The sequence below is a fragment of the Eimeria tenella genome, genomic scaffold, assembly GCF_000499545.2.
Source record: "Eimeria tenella Houghton genomic scaffold, Eth_scaff28, whole genome shotgun sequence".
Taxonomy (NCBI): domain Eukaryota; phylum Apicomplexa; class Conoidasida; order Eucoccidiorida; family Eimeriidae; genus Eimeria; species Eimeria tenella.
Window position 1 is genome coordinate 285,576 of NW_013542676.1, and position 18,679 is coordinate 304,254.

Below are 18,679 nucleotides of genomic sequence, written 5' to 3' on the forward strand. Positions count from 1 at the left end.
GCATATCTTGATGGAAGCGCTGTTTAAGTGATTGCCAAAGAATGGCCTAATACAGTATTTTTTTGCTGCGAGAGGCCGGATTCCAGGCAGGCACCAAAGCAGTTTTACCGGTAATTTCTGGTGGTTTTAGTTCGACAATTCCAAGGGGAAAAGTGGAAGGCTAAATTTTTGCATAACAAAGGAACCACCAGGATCTAATACTAAGTTGATTCATCCAAGGCCTTAGCACTGCAATGCAACAAGGGGAAACCAGCCAGATCCGCCAGCAAAGGGATGCGGGTGGAGCGAGCAGCTCACTAGGGGTCCACTCGCATCCAGAACGAAGCGACCGAAGCTGGCAGTATACAGCCTGGAACAGTACTTGAGGGTAAGTCCACTCTGTGATTCTGTTCGGTGGCCATCTATATGGCTAGCGCCAGCGCCGTTACATGTTCGTTCCCGTGTGCCTACACTTGCTTCAAGCTATGTGCGCAAACAACCAGTAGAATGCAGGACTTCTGGGGTTGGCATTTTCGTCGTATAACCTCTTCGTTGCACATATATGCCTAGAGGAATGCTACCGCTTTTGCCATGTGCTGCCTTCTACTGACCGGGCATTTTCCTAGCTAGAAGGGAATAGCCGCCAGCCACTCAGGGGCTGCTCCCCATCTGGGTTCCCAGCCCTCGTTTACTGCCTCTCTACAGAAGCAGCATGCAGAACGTGGTGCATCTACTTCATTTCATGACACGGTTTGCTTTCTGTTGGCAGAATTCTGCTTATGTTGTCAGCTTTGCAGTGTCACGCCTAGCTCACACCTATTTGGAAGGAAGCCTCCATAGCCGAACCCGTGCAGTCGACCGTGGACCACGAAATTCCTATCTACCCTTCCCTAAGGTCTCATCCCTCTGTTGGGTCTTTCAGAACACTGAAATCGTGTCCTGTACAACAGAAGTCCCTCTACTGGCAGTTCAACCCCTCTTTCAATGTTGTCGCTACATTTGGGTCGGTTTGCCTAATGGGTTACGTTAAATTCCGAATTTTCTATCTGTGAAAAGCAGTCTACACTGCCAACTTCATTATTACACGTTCTGATACTTTTAGGCTTTCAGCATCGCCCATAAGCAAGGACTTTCCTCTCCCGATTTTCCTACAAACCCACTAACCCACAAGGCAACTTACGCGAGTGCAGTGTTCTCGAGAGGAGTATTGTAATGCTATATACGTAGTTGTCGTACTGGCGCAGCGGGAAGTTTCGCGCAACCGCCCTTGATCTACAGTGGTTCAATGGGTATAGCAAATTTAAGAGGGATGCAAACATCCCCATTTGCAATACCGAATCGACCAAACCGGAATCCTCCAAAACAACACCAAAATATATTATCTGTTCTCTGCGTTTGATTGAAAATCTCACTGTGGTGTTCAGCACATCAACTTTTTAGGCCTTCAGTACCACCTACAAGCAAGGGCTTACCTCTCCGGATTTTTTTCCAAGCCTATCGACCCACAAGGCACCTAACACGAACACAACATTCTTGAGAAAACACATTGGAGTGCTACCTACGTAGTTGTCGTACTGGTGTAGCGGGTAGTTGCCCGCAACAGCCCTTGATCGCAGTGCCTCGATGGTGGTTCACTCGGTTTGGGAAATTTAAGAGATGCAAACATGCCCATTCACCATAACTAACCGGAATCCTTCACAACAACGCCGAAGTATATTATCTGTTTTCTCCATGTGATTGAAAATCTCACTGTGCCTTACAGTACATCATCTACTGGGGGCGGTACAAGTTCTGAGCCCCCGCCGCCAGTTGCTCATTGACATCATCGGTTTCCAACAGTGGCTTGGGATTAGGTTACTTTTTGCCTTAACTCATACTTTTGCTGCACTTTCTGCGCTTTCTCTCCAGTTTCAGACACATTGTCCTGCCGAGCAGAGATGTGCTAGGCAGACACCGAACGCTGCTTAAGCAGTGGCGGCGGGCTGTCCTACGTGCTTCTAAGCCGCTACTTGTAGAAAACAATTTGCGCCAAAGCCTGTTTAATTTTGTTAGGCTTGGCAGCCTGGAGCGGTTGAGCTGTGGGAACTTGAATCTTCTCAGCTCAATTCTTGCTTCTTGTTACTGCAGCATCGACGTCATCGTGGCTGGGGCTTTCTATCGCTGTGGGAATACGGCGATGGCGGAAAAACAGGATTTGCCGCAGCTTGTGACAGAAGCAGGCGACAAAACTGATTTGGAAGCAGGCGGGGCAAGCAACGGCGACTCGGAAGACGATTCCCCTTTCACATCTTCCAGGTCTGCGTGTGGACATGGCACTAAGAGGCCCCGCATTAGGGCCAAAAGGCTACTGCTTAACCTGCTTTTGGGACTGGTTGCTGTCGCTGTAGTCGCGTCCCACGTTCGACTAATACGGGCCACCCTTCGAAAGCATCAGGCGTATCGAAGTGTAGTACCCCACAAGGAGCGACCTGGTATGTGCAGCACGCATGCTTTCAAGTGTTACGTCCAACTTCGTGAGTAACTCCTGTACTCTAGGTTGCAAAGGGGAACGGGCTAGATTTACCCGCCAGTGTGTGACTGCCCGTTGCTACTTTGTGCAATCCGTTGTGCTGCGGTTTTAGAGATTTCGCACGATGTAGAATATGCGCCTCTTCCACAGACAGCGGATGAGCCCGAGCAAGCCCATCCTACGTCAGGAGAAGATAGTGAGGGGTGGCATGAGGAGTTGCCTTCCCTCCCAGTTTCGCCGATCCCAGCGGCATTTGGAAAAGACACTGGGGATGGGACTGTGATCGCCCGTGTATCTTCCAAAGAAGAGCGTGAAGATGCCCCTCTGCGTGAAGACAGAGCACCCTTAGTTGGGGTTGAAAAGAATACTGAATCTGCGGGGGAAACTAGTATCACTTCAGAAGAGAGCGCTTCAAGCAATGACGAAGCTGACATCCCTCCACCAGCTTTGCCTGACGTCCCTCCAGTTGAGGCTGCTCCAGCTGAAGAGCGAGATCCATTAAAGGACTTGGAGGACGAGTTAGCTGCTTTGGAGGTTTTTATAAATGAAGGCGGGCCCACTACACGTGAGCCAGGAAGTCCGCCAGCTGACACTGCGGCCTCTTCACATTTGAGGGAGCCTTTGGCGACTATTAAGGAATCTGAGGCAGAGGAAGCATCGGACGAAGCAACAACGGTTGCGTGTAAGGAGCTTGCAACAACGGGAAAAGAGGCTGCACTGGATACTTGCTGTCAGTCTGCCTCTGATGCATTGCCGGGTCCCACGGAGACACTCAAGCTTCCCCAACAAGAGGTGCCTCTCCCCGAACCCCCCATTGAAAAAAAGCCTCAGCAGCGACACAGAAAGGCACCGAAGCCTCCACCGAACGCTCCACCTCCGAAGCCCCCACCGAGGCCGGGGCCTTCCCCTGATTCTGCCGAGAAGCAGGAGGTACAAGTTTTCAAAGTGTCCGCAGCTGGGTGTTGCTTTTCGTTTGTTCACGTGATATCTATTGAATCTCCTGGTCTAAAGAAATATGGAAGAGTCACTGCTGTGGATTTCGTGCTCAGGTGCCAACCCTCATATCGACCCTCACGGAATCATCATTTGAAGGGGTGTATAAAGTCGACGAAAGTGATTTGGAACGTAGGTCCCTTTTGCACCTCTTGGTTCGTACTTCTCATTTTGGCCGCCCAGGGCCCCCAAACTGAGAAGAACGAACCGTTGAACGTCGTGGAGCCCTGAGCCCCACGCTCACCACAGACGACCCTGTTTGCTGTCTTCTTGTTTTCCCAGCGTATAGAAGTATGCTTGAGGGGAACCTTGAAGATATAGTGTTTGTCCAACAGACTCCAATACCGAAGTGCGTCAAGGACGTTGTGTGGGGTATTTACTTGGAGCTGTATTCTCTTTTTTTTCGAGGTAGAGACGGGCCTTCGGTGCTATTTAAGCCTGCCATGTTCATCTTGTTTTGGGGTTGGTTGGTCGTCTCTTCAGGCAGCAGCTGGTGGACTTCACAAGTGGAAGCTGGCTCGATACCACAGTTATGCATATTTACTGCGCGCTTGTAGCTGTACGTCTTCGCCTTCAGCGCCGTATGCTGCCTATAGAGGCTTTGAGCTGGTATTAAGTGGGTTCTTGTGAAGTTGCAGATTGATATGGTGTGTCCGTCTCTCACTTCTTTGGTGTGTCCGCCTGTCGCTTCTTGCAGAAACACATCGAGAGTCGGGTTTCGTTAAATCTGTGAGTTGGAAGTAGACATGGATTCCGTACACACGCAAGCGGGCAGCCTACTAAATGAACATTACGATCAGCATGCTTACTGCGCAGGATGCAAAGTTAACAGTGAATCGTTGAAGCGCGTCCAGTAAAAGTTATGGACTGCTCATGAGAGTTTCGCTTTTCGCAGGCAGAAGGACGTGGCAGTGCTCAGCCCCGTTGATTTCGCCACCATGTGGCAGCTCTTTTTGAGGGACCATCGGATTCCGGTGCCATCGGAGGTAAGCTCCTGCTACCAGCTTGCACAGCCTAGCCGTCATGAACAATGTATTCGCAAAAGCTGCTCATTAGCCTTGCAGAGTAATTCGTTTTTGAAGCCTTTGCATTGGATTTTTGACTGAACTGTTTCCAGAGCGACATCACACGTTCACAAACGGCTTCGAAAGTGATTTTTCCTTTGATGGTCCCATTATGGGACTGGAGCGCAGGCCAGTATTCTGGCGCTGTGGGGCATTTCATCACTGCGGTTATTGACCGAGAGTGAGGTGCCCTTTTCCCCGTTGCCCACTTCTGGGAGGAGATCGGGGTTAACTGTCGCCACCTATAGGTGTAGTTAACAGATCAGAAACTTACTGCTGTTTGCATAGAGCGGTTTTTCCATGCGTTCAGCAGCCGTTGGTGTTTGCAAGCCTTGAGTGAAGTTAAGCGCTAACGTACAAGGCTTGTTTCCGTCTAGTGGTATCCTTGCGTGGCATTCAGGAACGCACGCATATCCGTTGTGGATAGTCTCCCTCACCCTGAACCCTTCTACGGGCCTATTCTCGAATTCCTGCGGCATGTTGCCGTGCAGCTACACAATCCAGCGAGTAGGCTTCCAATATGTCTCCGAGCTTTAGCAACGTTCACCGTGTGGTCAGGTACCTCGAGTATTTTTGGGGCTGACATTTTTGTCAGATGCATTTGTCGCAGTTCTGGTGTCGATTGTGCTTTCTGCTTAGAGGGGCCTGTACCGCAGTACAAAGCATCTCCACACAATCCTGAGGTAAGCGTGTCGTTTGCGCGGCTTTCTTTCGACTGCTGGGTCTAGGAGGGGACGAGCTACCTTGCGCGCACTGTGTTCTTTGTGCTGCACTTCAGCCAGGATTCCCATTGCAACTAGAGGCTTTTGGTGTGATTAACGCCCAAACTGTAAGTCAACAGAGCCGCGTTTAGTGATACCAAAGCTTTATGTTGCACATACCGCACATTAGATTACATGGCCCTCACTGCAGCATTGAGTCTTTTATTCTCATTTTCAGAAGGATTACACTAACGCTTGTGGCCCGTTCACCCTGGAGAACATTTTATGCATTGCTGAGAATCGGAAGCCAAACTATTCGATTCGGGATGCCCCCAGTTTGCGGAAGCGCTTGGTCAGCCATCTCATAGCTGTGTCCTGCCTCAGTTGCTCTTCGCAAAATTCTAATTGTAAAAACAAAATGCAGCTTTGATGTTGCCGAATATTTCGCCTGGATTTTAGTAGTACACGTCAGTGCAGTGTTGGGCTTTCCGGTGTTTCAAGAGGATCTGGGCATTGGGGCAAGCTTAATGTCTCATTCTTCGGAGGTCCATGCCTGTGTATGTCTTATGTGGCAATGTACATCGCAGCTATTGGAACTGTTGAACGGTCTTTGGGATCGTCCTCTGCTGTCCGGAGAGCTGCGTGTCTCGTTAGAATGATCGTACGCATAGGGCTCGATTCAAGCAGACCCTCTCCGCTTTTGAAGCAACTTTGGCGGCAAAGATGATGATTAATGAATATGTGCCTTCAAGTACAAAATGTATAGAATATTAGGGCGCTTCGTGGATCGTCATCGAGTGCGGAAGATTTTCGCTTTGAATGAAGCCTTCAATTCCCCGTAGGCATGCTTGCGCTGTGGGCTTGTCACCTGAACGCACTAGAGGCTCACGCGCAGCATGTATTTGAATCCTGGTAGAGTAAGATCAGACTACCATATTCATGCGAGGCTTTTCTATGCAAGGCAAAACAGGTTATATTGCCTCCGCTCTTGTCTTGTAGAAGCTTGGGCATGCCTTTGCAGTTGGCGTGAATGAAGGCATCCCGCGGCCCGTTTATCTGGATGTTTTTATCAATGTGGCTGCGATATTCGTTTGGGGAGCCATTATGAGGAGCGCTTTACATGTTTCAGCTCCTTCAGTGCCAGAGAGACCACGGCTCACCGCCGCTTTCATTGAGAACATTAAATGTGCTGCACCACGCCAGCAGCGCCATTTAGAGTCATGCAGACTCACCTTGTCAATACGGCGACGTCTTGTTGAAGGGCTACGCATCTGGAGATCAACCGTGTGGTGAAACGTGCCTTTCATTCGAGGTCTCTTTTCTGGTGCGCCTCGGCATTCTGCTTTCTCGAAACAGGGAGCTGAATAGGTGACATTTTTAGCCTAGTACTTCTACTTTCTAGCTATGTTGGTCTCTTGAAAGGTAGAGTTGCGCAGAATTCAGAAGTTTGCAGCGGATACTGACTCTTTGAAACCTCTTTGAAACGAGTTGGCCTCGCTCCAGGTTTTCCGAGCCGCCTGACCGATTGTAGCCTGAAGTTTCTGCAGAGTACGGAGAAGTGCTAGCTAGATACATCCTTTCCCTCCAACGGACTTGGTCGTGGAGAAATGCTGATAGCCATAAGGGACTTCGTACGGCAGAAAATGCACTCCATCCTAGCAGCATTTCGCAACCTACATACTACTGGACCTAAGCGTGGCACTCGCAGATTTACGCCCTCATGGGCGGATAGTTTGACTTCCCTGCACATCGGGCAGCATTATGGGGTGGAAAAAGGGCTTGTTAAACGGTGCGGGAAAGCTGTAGCCGGCAACTCCAGCGGTTTTAATAAGTATCCCTTGTGGGAGTATAACGAGTTTCCTAGAAAGTGCTGCTGCTCTGCGGCGCCTTATATGCACAATATGTGCAGCACACGTCGAGTGCCACGACCATGCATTTTGTATGTAGCACGTGTAGGCAATGGGTGATCCTTTCGCACGTCGCTGAACAAAATAAGCATATGTAAGCGCCGATCGCTCCCCTTGTGTCACGGGTTCGTTAGATAAGCATGCGCTCTGAAATTAATTCAACTTTCCCCACTGATGCAAATGTCTGATGCGAGCGCTGCTTGAATCTGTTACTATTGTCCAGCTATTTGCTGTCCGACCTCCTTTTCTGTTTCCCTGTATGTAAGCATACTAAACCGTGCCTGCAACTGTCTCTTCCGTCCCTTCGACGCACTGGCCCCTCTGTCTCTCGTTTCTCCTGCATCGGCAGCAAATCCTCCGTCCGGAACCAGTTCGTGCGAGAAACCTTGCTTCTGTTGCACTTTACTCGGTTTTGAGTCAGCCTGCCGTTTCTTCAGCCGCGGCCCTACCGAGCTTTATCAAAGCCTGAAGTTGCCCCCGGTGTCACGGCCGCAGGTGTCGCCGCTGCTCCAACCAGTACAGGAAGCGTGTTTTGAGCAAAACATGCCACCCTAAGCCGCATTGCTTCGTGCATCCCTGACGCTTTACAGGCGACGGGTTGTTCTAAGGCAGGGCAACCCTGGTTGGTTGAACAGACGCCCTCTAAGGGCAGGCGTCCACAGTAACGCAATACGCATAAGAAAGTAAGGAAAACAAAGCTGCCCGTCGATGTGCTTTTTCTGCGAGATACCGCCGAAAATGCAGGCTAGCTTCTGCTGAAGCGAAAATTGCCACGACTTGCTCAAGTCCTGCAGGCCTGCTGCAGCTGTTAGTTAGCATGTTCACGTTGCAGCAGTGGTTCGACTGCTGCCGCCGAGTAAATAGTCCTCGTACTGGAACAAAATGTACGCAAGTAGGAGAAATTCTGCTGGAATCGGAGTATATGCATCTTTCAATCAGCCTTCGCAGTAAACAGTAAGCCGCTGATGCTTCAGATGTCAATAGGTGACCAGACGACCCCCAGTCAAACTGCTAGCGAAAATGCTAGCGAACAGATTGCTAGCGGAAGAGCTAGCCAAAGATTGTGCAAGCAGCCTTTCAGGAAGGCTATTCGGCGGCAGAAATTCGGTGGGAACGGTTGGTCCCAATCCGGCGATGCATCGGATATCAGGTACTCCCTGATGGTACTGCACCAGTTGATGCATCATCTGCTGATATATTTCCCCTGCAAATTCCCTCGTTGATACATCAGAGGCACTTGCCAGCGAACATGTGAGGATCCCTCTCACGGCTTGAGCGTCGCTGTACCTCTACTTATGTGGACTGCCCTTGCCTGACACCTCCCACTCAACCCCACGATTGAATCCCAATCGTTCCCCTGGGCCCGCTTTTGAGGCCCTGCAGCTGTGTCGCTGTTGCTACTGCTGCTGATGGATGCGTTTGCAGGCACTGCACCCCTCTGTGAAGCTCGCTGTTTCCCTTTGCTCCTGCTTGTGGGAGCAGGTATCTGGCAGCCCTGCAGCATGTGCGTCCTTTCAATTGGCTTCTAACGCTGCACGCAGTCTCGCATATATATGATCGCTGCTGAAGCGTCACTAGTATGCTAATGCTTAGAGGGTGTTGCTGCGGATCTCGTGCTGCTGCTGCTATCGCCGGTGCCCACTGCATTGTCTTCTCAGTTCGGTATAGCAAGCCACTGCATCCGCTGCAGCTGCATGATGCCTTGCTGTTGCTGCTCTCCAGCTGCTAAAAAATCATTTGGTGACACTGCTGGAAGGAACAGCGCCGGCTGCTTTTGCTGTTGTTCCTGTTGTTGCTGCTGTTGCTGTTGCTGTCGTTGCGGCACGGTTTGCTGTTGGTCAGCTCCAGGGATGAGGATACTCTGCTGCTGTTGCTGTTCCTCCCAATTAAGCAACGGTTGAAAGCCCAGGCCCATACTGTTTGATGCTGCTAAGCGCAGTCTCGTCCCTTGTTGTTGCTGTTGTCCTACAATCCTCTGTACACTCTGCTGATACACGTCCTGTTGCAGCTCTCCCTGCTGACGCTGGAACTGCTGGTGAAGCGTGACAGCATTCTGCTGACTTTGCTGTCGCTGCTGTTGAGACACATTCGGCGTGAGCTCATGTCCCCAGAGCAAGTTCGTGTCTGCCTGCAGAACGAAATATATATGGAGCAGTGAGATGGCTGAGTCCTTATCTGTTCCCGGTGATAGCACTGACGCGAATAGCAGCAAACTCAAAACTGGATGTCAGCCGCCCTTTTGAATACGTGACACAAGGACCAGACACTGTGCCAAGGCAAGAATTCGATGTGCAGGGACAGACCTGGCGCTGCACCACAGTTTCTGTGAAGCTGCTTGGTGTCCAGAGCTTCTGAAGTTGTTCCTGTTGTGATAGTGGCGAGCATCCCTTAACATCTGGTAGAAGCGGAGAGGACGCCACCACAGGAAGGGGGCAATCAGCTTCGCCATACACACGTAGCTGAGGGGGCTGTTGCTGCTGCTGTATATCTCCAGTTACTAGCCCGAGGCCAGGCGGTGTAGCTTCTGAAAAGGCTGGCCGCTGGTGATGCTGGACTTGCTGCCAGCCCGCTGTTGTTGGAAAAGGTGCAATGGATCCTACCCCCACAGCGAGCGGAGCCAACTCCACGGGAACTGAGCGGTGCTGCCGGTGCTGCAGCTCCTGTTGCTGTATCTGTTGCATTTCTTGCAGCTGTTGTAGCTGCTGCAGTTGATGCAGCTGCTGGTGCTGCTGCTGCATTGGACGCGCATCCATCCACACTTCCTGAGCTAAGCGAAGCAGGTCATTCTCAGATCCATGTGCCTGCTGCTGCTGCTGCTGTAAATGGAACAGCCTCTCTTCCTTCGCTGAAGGACTAGATAGAAGCAGTAGCTGCTCCTGCTGCTGCGGCTGCAGTCTCTCCTTTAAGCGTTGCCTTTGGCAGTGCGAAGGCCGGCCTACCACTGATGTAACTGCATTGACAGGAGTTGATATAGGCTCCGCCTGTGGCACTGGTGCTACGTTTACCACAGCCGCAGCTGCAACGAGCACATTTTCGTCGGCTTGTCCTTGGTACGCCGATGTAGATGCCGGCTGAGAAGGCAGAGCCTGTTGCTGTTGCGCGTGTTGCTGCTGTGTCGTACGAGCCACCTGTCCTCGTTTCTGCTGTTGTCGGCTTGTACGCGAAGTCTTTGCCTGGTGTTGCTGCTGTTTTGGGTGGTGTTTCTGCTGCTGTTCTGTCACATCGCTGAAGAGGTGAAACTGTTGCTGCTGGTGACGTCGCTCTTCGGCAGTATCTAAGCTCAACAGACTAAGCCGATGCAGCACGTGATCCTGTTGCGAGTTCATATGGACATCCGCTTGCTTAGCTCCTTCCTCCTTTACCCCTGTCATGGGAAGAGCCACGGACTCCCCATCAGTAGCAACGACAGCTGGGTGAGTCAGAGGCTTCCCATTAACCCACAGGGGGACTCCGAGACGCCCAAGGGATTCTAGTAAGGCCGCTCTCTTTGCCGCTGGTCTGTTCTCGATATGCGCAATGACGCACGTCTCAGTTAGCTTCTTCTGCTGATCCCTCGCGGCGGAAACTCCGCTACGTAAATGCGCTTCCCAAACCTCAGGCAGCAGCTGAGGGGCAATACAGTGGCGACACAGGGCTCCAGAAGGCGCCTTTAGAATAGGACGGGTTCCAATGCTGTAATGACGGAAACGAGGGTCAATCTGTGCCACACAAGCTCCACGCTCTCAACAAAGTAAGAAAAAGACTGTCTGGGGGGCTCACAAGGCACATTTCCCCCCAGCATTGTTCTCGCTCCACCTACTTCTACTGGAATCTACGTGGTGAAAATGGGCGATAATGAACTTTGGCGATAACACAAATGATTTAAACAGGGCTCTGGGTTTGGCTACCTCGCAGGTCATGCCGTGGATTGCCTTCGTGGTGACTAAACGAATTTCGCTGGTGCAAATCCCCTTGACTGCGCATCCAGAAAAGTCCCTCACTGGCCTGTCGAGCGGCCTAGTCTCGAATGCCCGGATGGTCAAGTCCAGACATCCGCTGCTGCTACCTCCACCGTTGCTGGTGTTCAACGAATCCGCCTGCTCTGAACTGCGAGATGTACTTACCATAGAGTAGCGCCAGATGTTGTTCTTTTTCCCTGAAAGAGTAACGACGTCGAAAATGAAGAGTCGTACAACTCGGACAGCCACTATTCAGCATCACAGCTCCTGGAAACGCATTTTCAGATAGGAAACTGGCTTCTGCTTCCGTGAGCACATTACTACAGTAGCAACCTCTAGAAAAAGCAGCAGCAGAAGAAGCCTGACCTAGTGCTGTATGCTGTTGCCCAGTGCCCTTGTGTCTTCTGCAGCAGGATGATCTACCCGGAGTTGCAGCTGCCGTGTTGGTACTTGCTGTCATGTTCTCTCCTACCCTCAGTCGCTTGCCATCAGTTTGCTGCTGCTGCCCGTAAGTCCTCAAAAGCCCCTCGACATAGTTCTCCAAATGGCGTAGAAAAGTCTGAAGCTTTTCGAATTTTCCGCGCTCTTCCTCCTGTGGAATCAATGGGATAAAATGCATTGCGAGGTGCAGCATTTCATAAGTTTCACTGAGCACATGAAGTACTGCACAAGCCAATCCAGTCATCGATGAGAGGGAATTGTAAGTAGCGCAAAAGCAAGCATTTTGGCGCTGCATGAAGGAATATAAGGGAGAACAATTACAGCTCCCAGATAGATTCAGAGTGGGTGCTGTCAACACAAGAGCAATTTAAAACACGGCTCGGGACAAAAGCACAGGGAAGACGGTGCACGATAGACGTCAGAGGAATCTTGAACAGAAAAAAGGGAAGGGAAAGTAGCTGCGGGTAACTTATTTCAAGGGGCACGTGGCCAGACGTTGCGTGTAGAAGGATAGATCTTTATTACGGGAGTATGTACGGCTAAAATAATATCTGTAGGCCCTAGGCCGTAAATGCTGCGTGCATCAACTTTTCAGAGAGGAGCAACTGTGAGCCATATGTAGAAAAGCATGAATTTCCAGGGGGCAACGAATCTAGCGTATACTTGCTTATGTGTCGACGAAGGCCTGTTGGAAGCTCGAAGGCCTTAGCCCGTTATGTAATGACTCTGTAATTGACGGGTAGTTTATAGAAGCTGCCCTGAATGCCCCTGCCTGCTGCCTCGAAAATGTGTATTTTACAGCTGTGCACATCAGGCAACTGTTCATATTAGTACAAAAGGGATCTTACTTACACCCTCCACTGAGCAGCTCACGGTGAGAACCTTTCCCCCAAATCTACCGGGCGCATTTCTCTCCTGCAAGCCCCAACAACGGAGTCTCAGAGGCTCATGAAGCTGGGGGAGCAGCTGTTGTCCAAGCGTATTAAAGGCAGCAGCGACAAGAGGAACCAATAGGCATGGAACGTATATAATTGCCAACTCCATTTGCAAGGAGGCCGCAAAGGTGTCGCAGATGCCCCCAGCGTGGGAAAACAACGTGTGAGCCGCAGGGTGCAGCGTCGGTGAGAAGATGTAGTAACTTTTCTTTACCCCTAGACTTTGGCTGCTGGTGTTGCTGCTGTTGTTCGTGAATTCAGCTGAAACAGCTGAAGTGCTCGAATCCCCCGACCCGAACTTCAAAATTCGGCCAAAAGGCAGGTTCAAAGGCAGAGTTATGAGCAAAGACGTGAGGTGAGATCGATCGCATGCACGCTCCCAGCCTGGCGCCAAGGGTGGTAAAGAGGGCGGAAGTCTCGGCAGCAACACAGAAGCCCGTTTAGCTGAGTTCGCGACTGAAGTCTGCTTGACAGGCTCATGTCGTCCCTTGCACAGACACCCCTGCTGCTGCTCGTGATGCTGCTCTTCCTGCTGCTGTTGCAATCTGGGGGCCACCGCCCCTTGTTGGACGCAAGGACTGCTATCACGGTGCATTTGGTGCCCAAGCAACAGCAACTCTTCCAGATGCTGCTGTTGCTGTTTCGGGTCCTGCTGCGAACGGAAAATCTCCAGCGAATCTTCTGGCAGGTCTGACTGCTGCCTGTTTGGGAGTTGCAAATGCTGCTTTAAATGCTTCTGTTTGGATGCGAGCTCCCTGTAGAATGCAGTCCTCTCTTGTTGCTGACGCTGAAGTTGTTGGTGCTGACCATCAGTCGGGCCCCAGCATGTAAAAGCTGATGCGAGCTGGCTCTCAACTGGACAAAGAAGCTGCCGCTTGAGCTGCTGCGGTTGTTGCTGTTGCTGCTCTTGCGGCTCTTGCTGATCGGTTGATTGCCAAAGATCAAGCCTTGTCAAGGATACAATAGGTGTAGCAGTGTCTCTGTTTTGCAGTGCCGTTCCTGCTGTGTCTGCTGTGGTGCAGGGTAGCGGCCAATCTCTGGATTCTTCAAGGCCTCCCGCTACGGCAACGTCTCCAGGCGCCCCACCACAAAGCTTTACTTCCGGTCTAATTGCTGTCGAGGTAAATGTCGTTCCGTCCGGAGACGTCCTTATTGATCCCTTGTTATTTCGAGCAGCTGGAGTGGCTGGAGCAGCAGATGCAGAAGTAGAAAACGAGTCTTCAAGGTTAGTTGGCTCACCCAAGCTGCTACTGAGTGATAGGCTACCACTACGACACAAAGACTGATCTAAAGGATCATCTGGCCAGGATGTTTGCCAATGTGCTGCTGCAGGCGTTGCTGCTGCTGTTTCAAGTGCACCAGCAGCCCCTGCCACAGCAACAACGGAAGAGTCTGACGGTTTCGCAGGAATCTCGTCACCCACGCACGCAGCCCCATGGGAAACCTCGCCGCATTGGCTGCTGGTGCTGCACGGAGTCTGCGTTTCCACATTGGGCAGTTGTAGCACGTTGCTGTCTTGACTTCGGTATTCTTGTGTGTTTCCTGCCGTGGCAACCACTGCTGTAGGATCCGCTGTGTTCGCTGTGTGTCGTCCCCATTCAATAAACTCAAGACTGGACCTGGCCGTATCTCCATGCTGCGGCGGTAGAAACGGCAGGGGCTGCTGCTGGCTTTGGTGGAGGCCTCCTTGTTTTACAGCACTGTTCTTCGCTGCTGCCGCAGGGGTGGCAGCGGTAGCAGCTGCATCAAATCCTAGCTCGCCTTGCGGTGTCTGCGGTGCTGCTGTGGATCCCTGAGACGTTGGCGAATATGCATGGGACATTCCCGGAAGAAATGCCAAGACACACGGACTATCTCCGGCACCTGACCCTGCAGGTGCTGCTGTAGCGGTGGCTGCAACGGCAGGCAGAGCTGTAGAGCTGGTGGAGGACTCCCAGATAGGAATGGTGGCATTTGCCTGCAAGCGCAGTTGTACAGTAGACACAACGCTCCCTAGCATTAGTAGTTGAAGCGCTGATTGTACGTTCTGCTGCGCATTAGCGGGACTTTAAATTTCCACTTACAATTTCCCGGGCCGAGATTCTGTGCATCTCAGGTGGGACAGGTGCATGCCGCTGCAGCTGCTGCAACGGAAGCGGCAGCAGCTGCTGCTGCGTCTGCATTTGCTGCTGCTGCTCGCAAGGGGCCGCCAAAGGCTCCTCGCCATCGGCAGCTTGTCGCTCTTCCGCAATCTGCGTGGGCTGAGTAGGAGGTGTGGCCGTTTGTGTCTGCACTGAGATATGATGGTGCTGCTTCATCTGCTGGGCCAATATCTGCTGCCGCTGCTGTTTTTCCTCATTATCCCCTGTGGCTGGTGCTTGAGAAACTACTGTTTCGTCCTTTTGCATCGACCTTTTTATCTCCTTCAAGACTTCACCCAATACATGTGGTGGATACAACGTGTCCCACTTCTTGTTGCAGAGGTGGGGAGTGAGCCCTGCTGCGACAGGTGCTGGTGCTGCGGCTTCTTGCAAGGGCATAATCGTGTGTTTATTTGCTCTCCGTTGACTCAGAGAATTTGTGAAAAATATGCTGCGCTTCCGCGCAGAGGAACTTTCTATATGGCGTGGATCCAGACCGAAATGCGGTCTGCATGTGCAGTTTGCTCGGGGCAACAAGCAGTCATGCGACACACGCGGCGGATCGGAGCACGCAACCCATACATACGGAAACAGATGTCTCTGCCATGCAGTCTAAATTGTCACAAATATAGGCGCAAGCATACACATGAGCTCAAACATGTAAACGGGCACTTATGCAGGTCCGAAAAACTCTAAGACCGCCGTCTCCTTTCCCTGTCGTTTGTCCGGGATTAAGTTTGCTGCTGCTCTTCGTGGAACGACTTGTGAAACCGCTGTTGTGGCGATTACCTCTTCTCCAGGCGAAGATGACAACTCTAATATTACGGGGCCTTAATCCACTCAGACATACCTAGGGGCACTGCCTGTTAGTCGTGGTGGCAAAAGCTGCTGTTCCTCTTGCCTCTGCTGCACGGAACTTGCGAATGCGTGATGAAGTTACCAAACGTAACCAAGTTTCTGGAGGAAGTTTAGTCGATTTCGTTGTGGAAGGAAGGCGTATCCTGTGCGTCTCTTTCCCGCTCGCTCCACCGAGCACGGAAATAAGCACAACGCGGTGTTGCTGTTGTTGTGGGTGCTGCTGCGTCCTCTTCAACAGTCTTTTCCTTCTTCTCAAGCAAAATGAAATGTTAATTTTTGGAAGAAGGCAGAAAATTAGCAACGGAATGGCAGGGCAACGGGAGAGGACCTGGTGGCCCGTGCAAGGGGCCACGGCGGGGTGCGCAACTGGTGAAGTAGCACGAACAGGTGTTTACAGTTATGGTTTGGCAAGTAGAGTCTATTATTCAGAATTCAGGGGGCAATATGTGATTGAATAAAGAAATAAAAGGTTGCCCTCAAAACCTCAGAGGATGGAAACGGAGCTGGAAGCCTCACTTCTCCCCCCAAGTCAAAGGTCGACAGTGCTCGGCGCTGCCGGAATTTAGCGCCTAGAGGCTCGCAGCCCAGCGCTCGAGCTAAGAAATCCTAGAAAAACCCCCATTTATTTTGAGTTTATGAAACAAGTAAGAGACAAATCAGAGAAGCCGTTGCCACAGCAACACGAGACACGGGCAGCACGGCACAAGTGCTCGTGCGCAAGGCCTGCAGTAACGAGCGGCTTTTGGGCGTATGAACACCCCACCAAGGGCACCAACAAGACACAAACAACAATGGTAAAAATAAGACTGAATCATCACTCGATGGAGGGGCAACGAAGCGGCGGGGCGCTTTGATGTTTGGGGGGCGGGTGTGTGCTGCCGCGGCTGCTGTCTCCCGCTTCTGTTCGTGCTAGTGCTGCGGTTTCTGCAAATGCATAGAACTCTCAGCACTGTACTTAGATTTTAGCTCCAACTATGAAAAGTATTTCAAAAATTAAGTGTTAGAGTGCAATAAGTTTTATACTGGGGCGGAAGATGGCGGTGCACGTAGTCATCACTCTGGCTGTTTTAGGGTCCCTCTTGCAACGATGCTGAGAGCAGCCACGGTGGTTCTTGAATAAGAGCCCTTTTTTATTTACGTATCCGTCCAAAATTAAAATGCATTGTCGCCGCTTCATGCACACTTTCATCCAAAACTGTGCAGTACACATTTCACTTCTAAGGGCAAGATCTCGACGTAGACGTGCACCAGCTCAACCTGAAATGTCCCCTCTAACCCCGAGTACTTTTGAGCCTTATCAAAAAAATTTTGGACAAATCCTATTACATTTCTAGTGATATACGACTGCTGCTACGTTTTGCGATGCGTCCAGAAGCGCACAATCATAGTCGGCCAGGTTCGTTGAAGAAAAACAGCTGTGGAATGACGGGAAGTAATCTTCGAAGTAAAAACAGTAGTGAAAGAAAGGCATGCCCGTCTAACTGCACACATTTTTAACATGTACTGTTGCAGGAACACGTGCTCGTCCAAATGCACAAATGTTTACCATGCGCAGCTGTAGTTTGTTAGGAAGTACTCGCTCTGTAGTTGGTACGCTTGCACCAAATTTGCGTAGCTGGCTGAATCTCTTATGATACAAAATTATGGTAATTGCATGAATATCTGAAACGTTCATGGACCTTCTACTGTACTGGCGTGCTGGCATAATGAAGCCATCCAAAAAGAATAAATTCCCTTTTTTAGGCTAGCTTCATGTTACAGTGTAATGATAAAGAAAGAGACAAGGCTCTATCAAAGCCGCTACGTGGCAGTAGGAGTACGCAATAACACGAAGCACAAGGGCCGCTTTGAAGTGGGGCAAAACGGCAAAAGGCAGTCTCAATAGGTCTTAGCTATAAATAAGCAGAAGTGTGGAGTAAAGAGCGCCTTGCGCAGTGCAGACCCGCACTTTGCTGCAAGGCCTGCTTTTAGAGCTAGCCACGGAACAGCCAGACTGCGTCCACTCCGTTGTTCTAATCACCCCTGTATGAACAGTTGATACACTAGAACTGGCGTTTATTCCTACACCATTGCAATTCGTATAGAATATATCTTGTTTTATAAAAAGAGGGAAACCGGCATGGGCTCTAATTGATGTGCAGAATAAAAGATTGAAAGCTTAGCGACGTTCCAAAATGAAAGCAGGCTGGTAGCGTTAAACATCAAGCTCAAGCGAAGCAACGAATTATTAGCCGTTTTCAATCGTTCCATAAAATGGAGACGGGCACCTGTATGCTCGAGTGGGATGCATACGAGAGAATGGGACTCCACTGCAGTAGTAATTTGACCTTTTGAAACTCTCTAAAAGTGTATATAGACTACGATTGGGTTTTTTGAATATCTAAAGCGCTGCATGTAATTGACACGCGCGGGTGCACTACTGAGCAACCCTTCACAGGTCAGCCGACAAACCAACTTGGGCTCTTCCCCAATTGCAGGTCTTCTTGCCAAGCTACGAAGAGTATACTCCAGACGTTTGGTGAAGCCAGAGCTGTGAAGCTAATTTTTCAGGCAAAATGTAGCTGATATGTTCATCGTTCCTGCGTTGGAGCATGCAGGAGAAGCTTGTTGTACCGTGTTCAAGGGCGGTAATACCACCCATAATGTTGTTCTGTGCGCCTGTCACAGCGGCTTTTTAATGGGCACCTTGTCTTTGATCCTGCGAAGTTCCTTGCACTCTTTGCGGGTGGAGGGGAGGGGAATAGCAACCTTTTCTGGCAATATCCGGGACATCAGTTCCGGCTGCATCAGCGTTTTGAAGGCCCGCTCTGCAGCGGGCCCTGTCAAGGCGTCCTGAGGCCGTCTTTCCTGTTCTATAGGTTCATTTGATCTTTTCACAGCTAGGTTACACCATCGGCCTTTCACGTAGGTTCGCGCCTTGTCGCACTGGAATTACCAGGCTACCCCATGCTCAATGAATCTAATCCCAGGACGAGGAAACACGGTATAGTCCCACTAGAAAATCCTCGATAGGCGTTCGCTCCCGCACTGGACAGTGGGTCCCGCCACTACGCGGTTGATGTGTATTGCCTCTTAGCGTCCCTATAGTGCGTTGGTATGCCTTGCGTAAATGGAGCTGAAGGACTACCCACTAAACAACGGCCGTGTTAACGAAACTTACAAATGCTCCCTTGTCAAGGAACCCGTCACGCCTACGCCTTATTGTGCCCAAAATAAGCACTGCCATCATGCCCC

General features: G+C 50.8%; 3 protein-coding genes across 3 annotated transcripts; 1 reads left to right on the forward strand and 2 right to left on the reverse strand.

Annotated features, from left to right (window-relative positions):
* Positions 1-2,155: 2,155 nt before the first annotated feature.
* ETH_00012405 (uncharacterized protein) lies at positions 2,156-5,905 on the forward strand (the record flags this gene model as incomplete). The annotated part of the gene is made up of 13 exons (XM_013375483.1): positions 2,156-2,450; positions 2,601-3,418; positions 3,538-3,613; positions 3,764-3,830; positions 3,965-4,040; positions 4,179-4,210; positions 4,377-4,467; positions 4,599-4,726; positions 4,946-5,052; positions 5,185-5,228; positions 5,324-5,374; positions 5,485-5,598; positions 5,834-5,905. 13 exons carry the CDS (start codon positions 2,156-2,158, stop codon positions 5,903-5,905), a joined length of 1,971 nt encoding a protein of 656 aa, XP_013230937.1.
* Positions 5,906-8,807: 2,902 nt separating this feature from the next.
* Positions 8,808-11,776, reverse strand: ETH_00012410 (uncharacterized protein; the record flags this gene model as incomplete). Its single annotated transcript, XM_013375484.1, has 4 exons — positions 8,808-9,281; positions 9,457-10,851; positions 11,041-11,339; positions 11,458-11,776. The coding sequence occupies 4 exons, from the start codon at positions 11,774-11,776 to the stop codon at positions 8,808-8,810; spliced, it is 2,487 nt and encodes an 828-aa protein (XP_013230938.1).
* Positions 11,777-12,354: 578 nt separating this feature from the next.
* Positions 12,355-14,986, reverse strand: ETH_00012415 (uncharacterized protein; the record flags this gene model as incomplete). Its single annotated transcript, XM_013375485.1, has 2 exons — positions 12,355-14,424; positions 14,531-14,986. The coding sequence occupies 2 exons, from the start codon at positions 14,984-14,986 to the stop codon at positions 12,355-12,357; spliced, it is 2,526 nt and encodes an 841-aa protein (XP_013230939.1).
* Between the last annotated feature and the right edge of the window lie 3,693 nt (positions 14,987-18,679).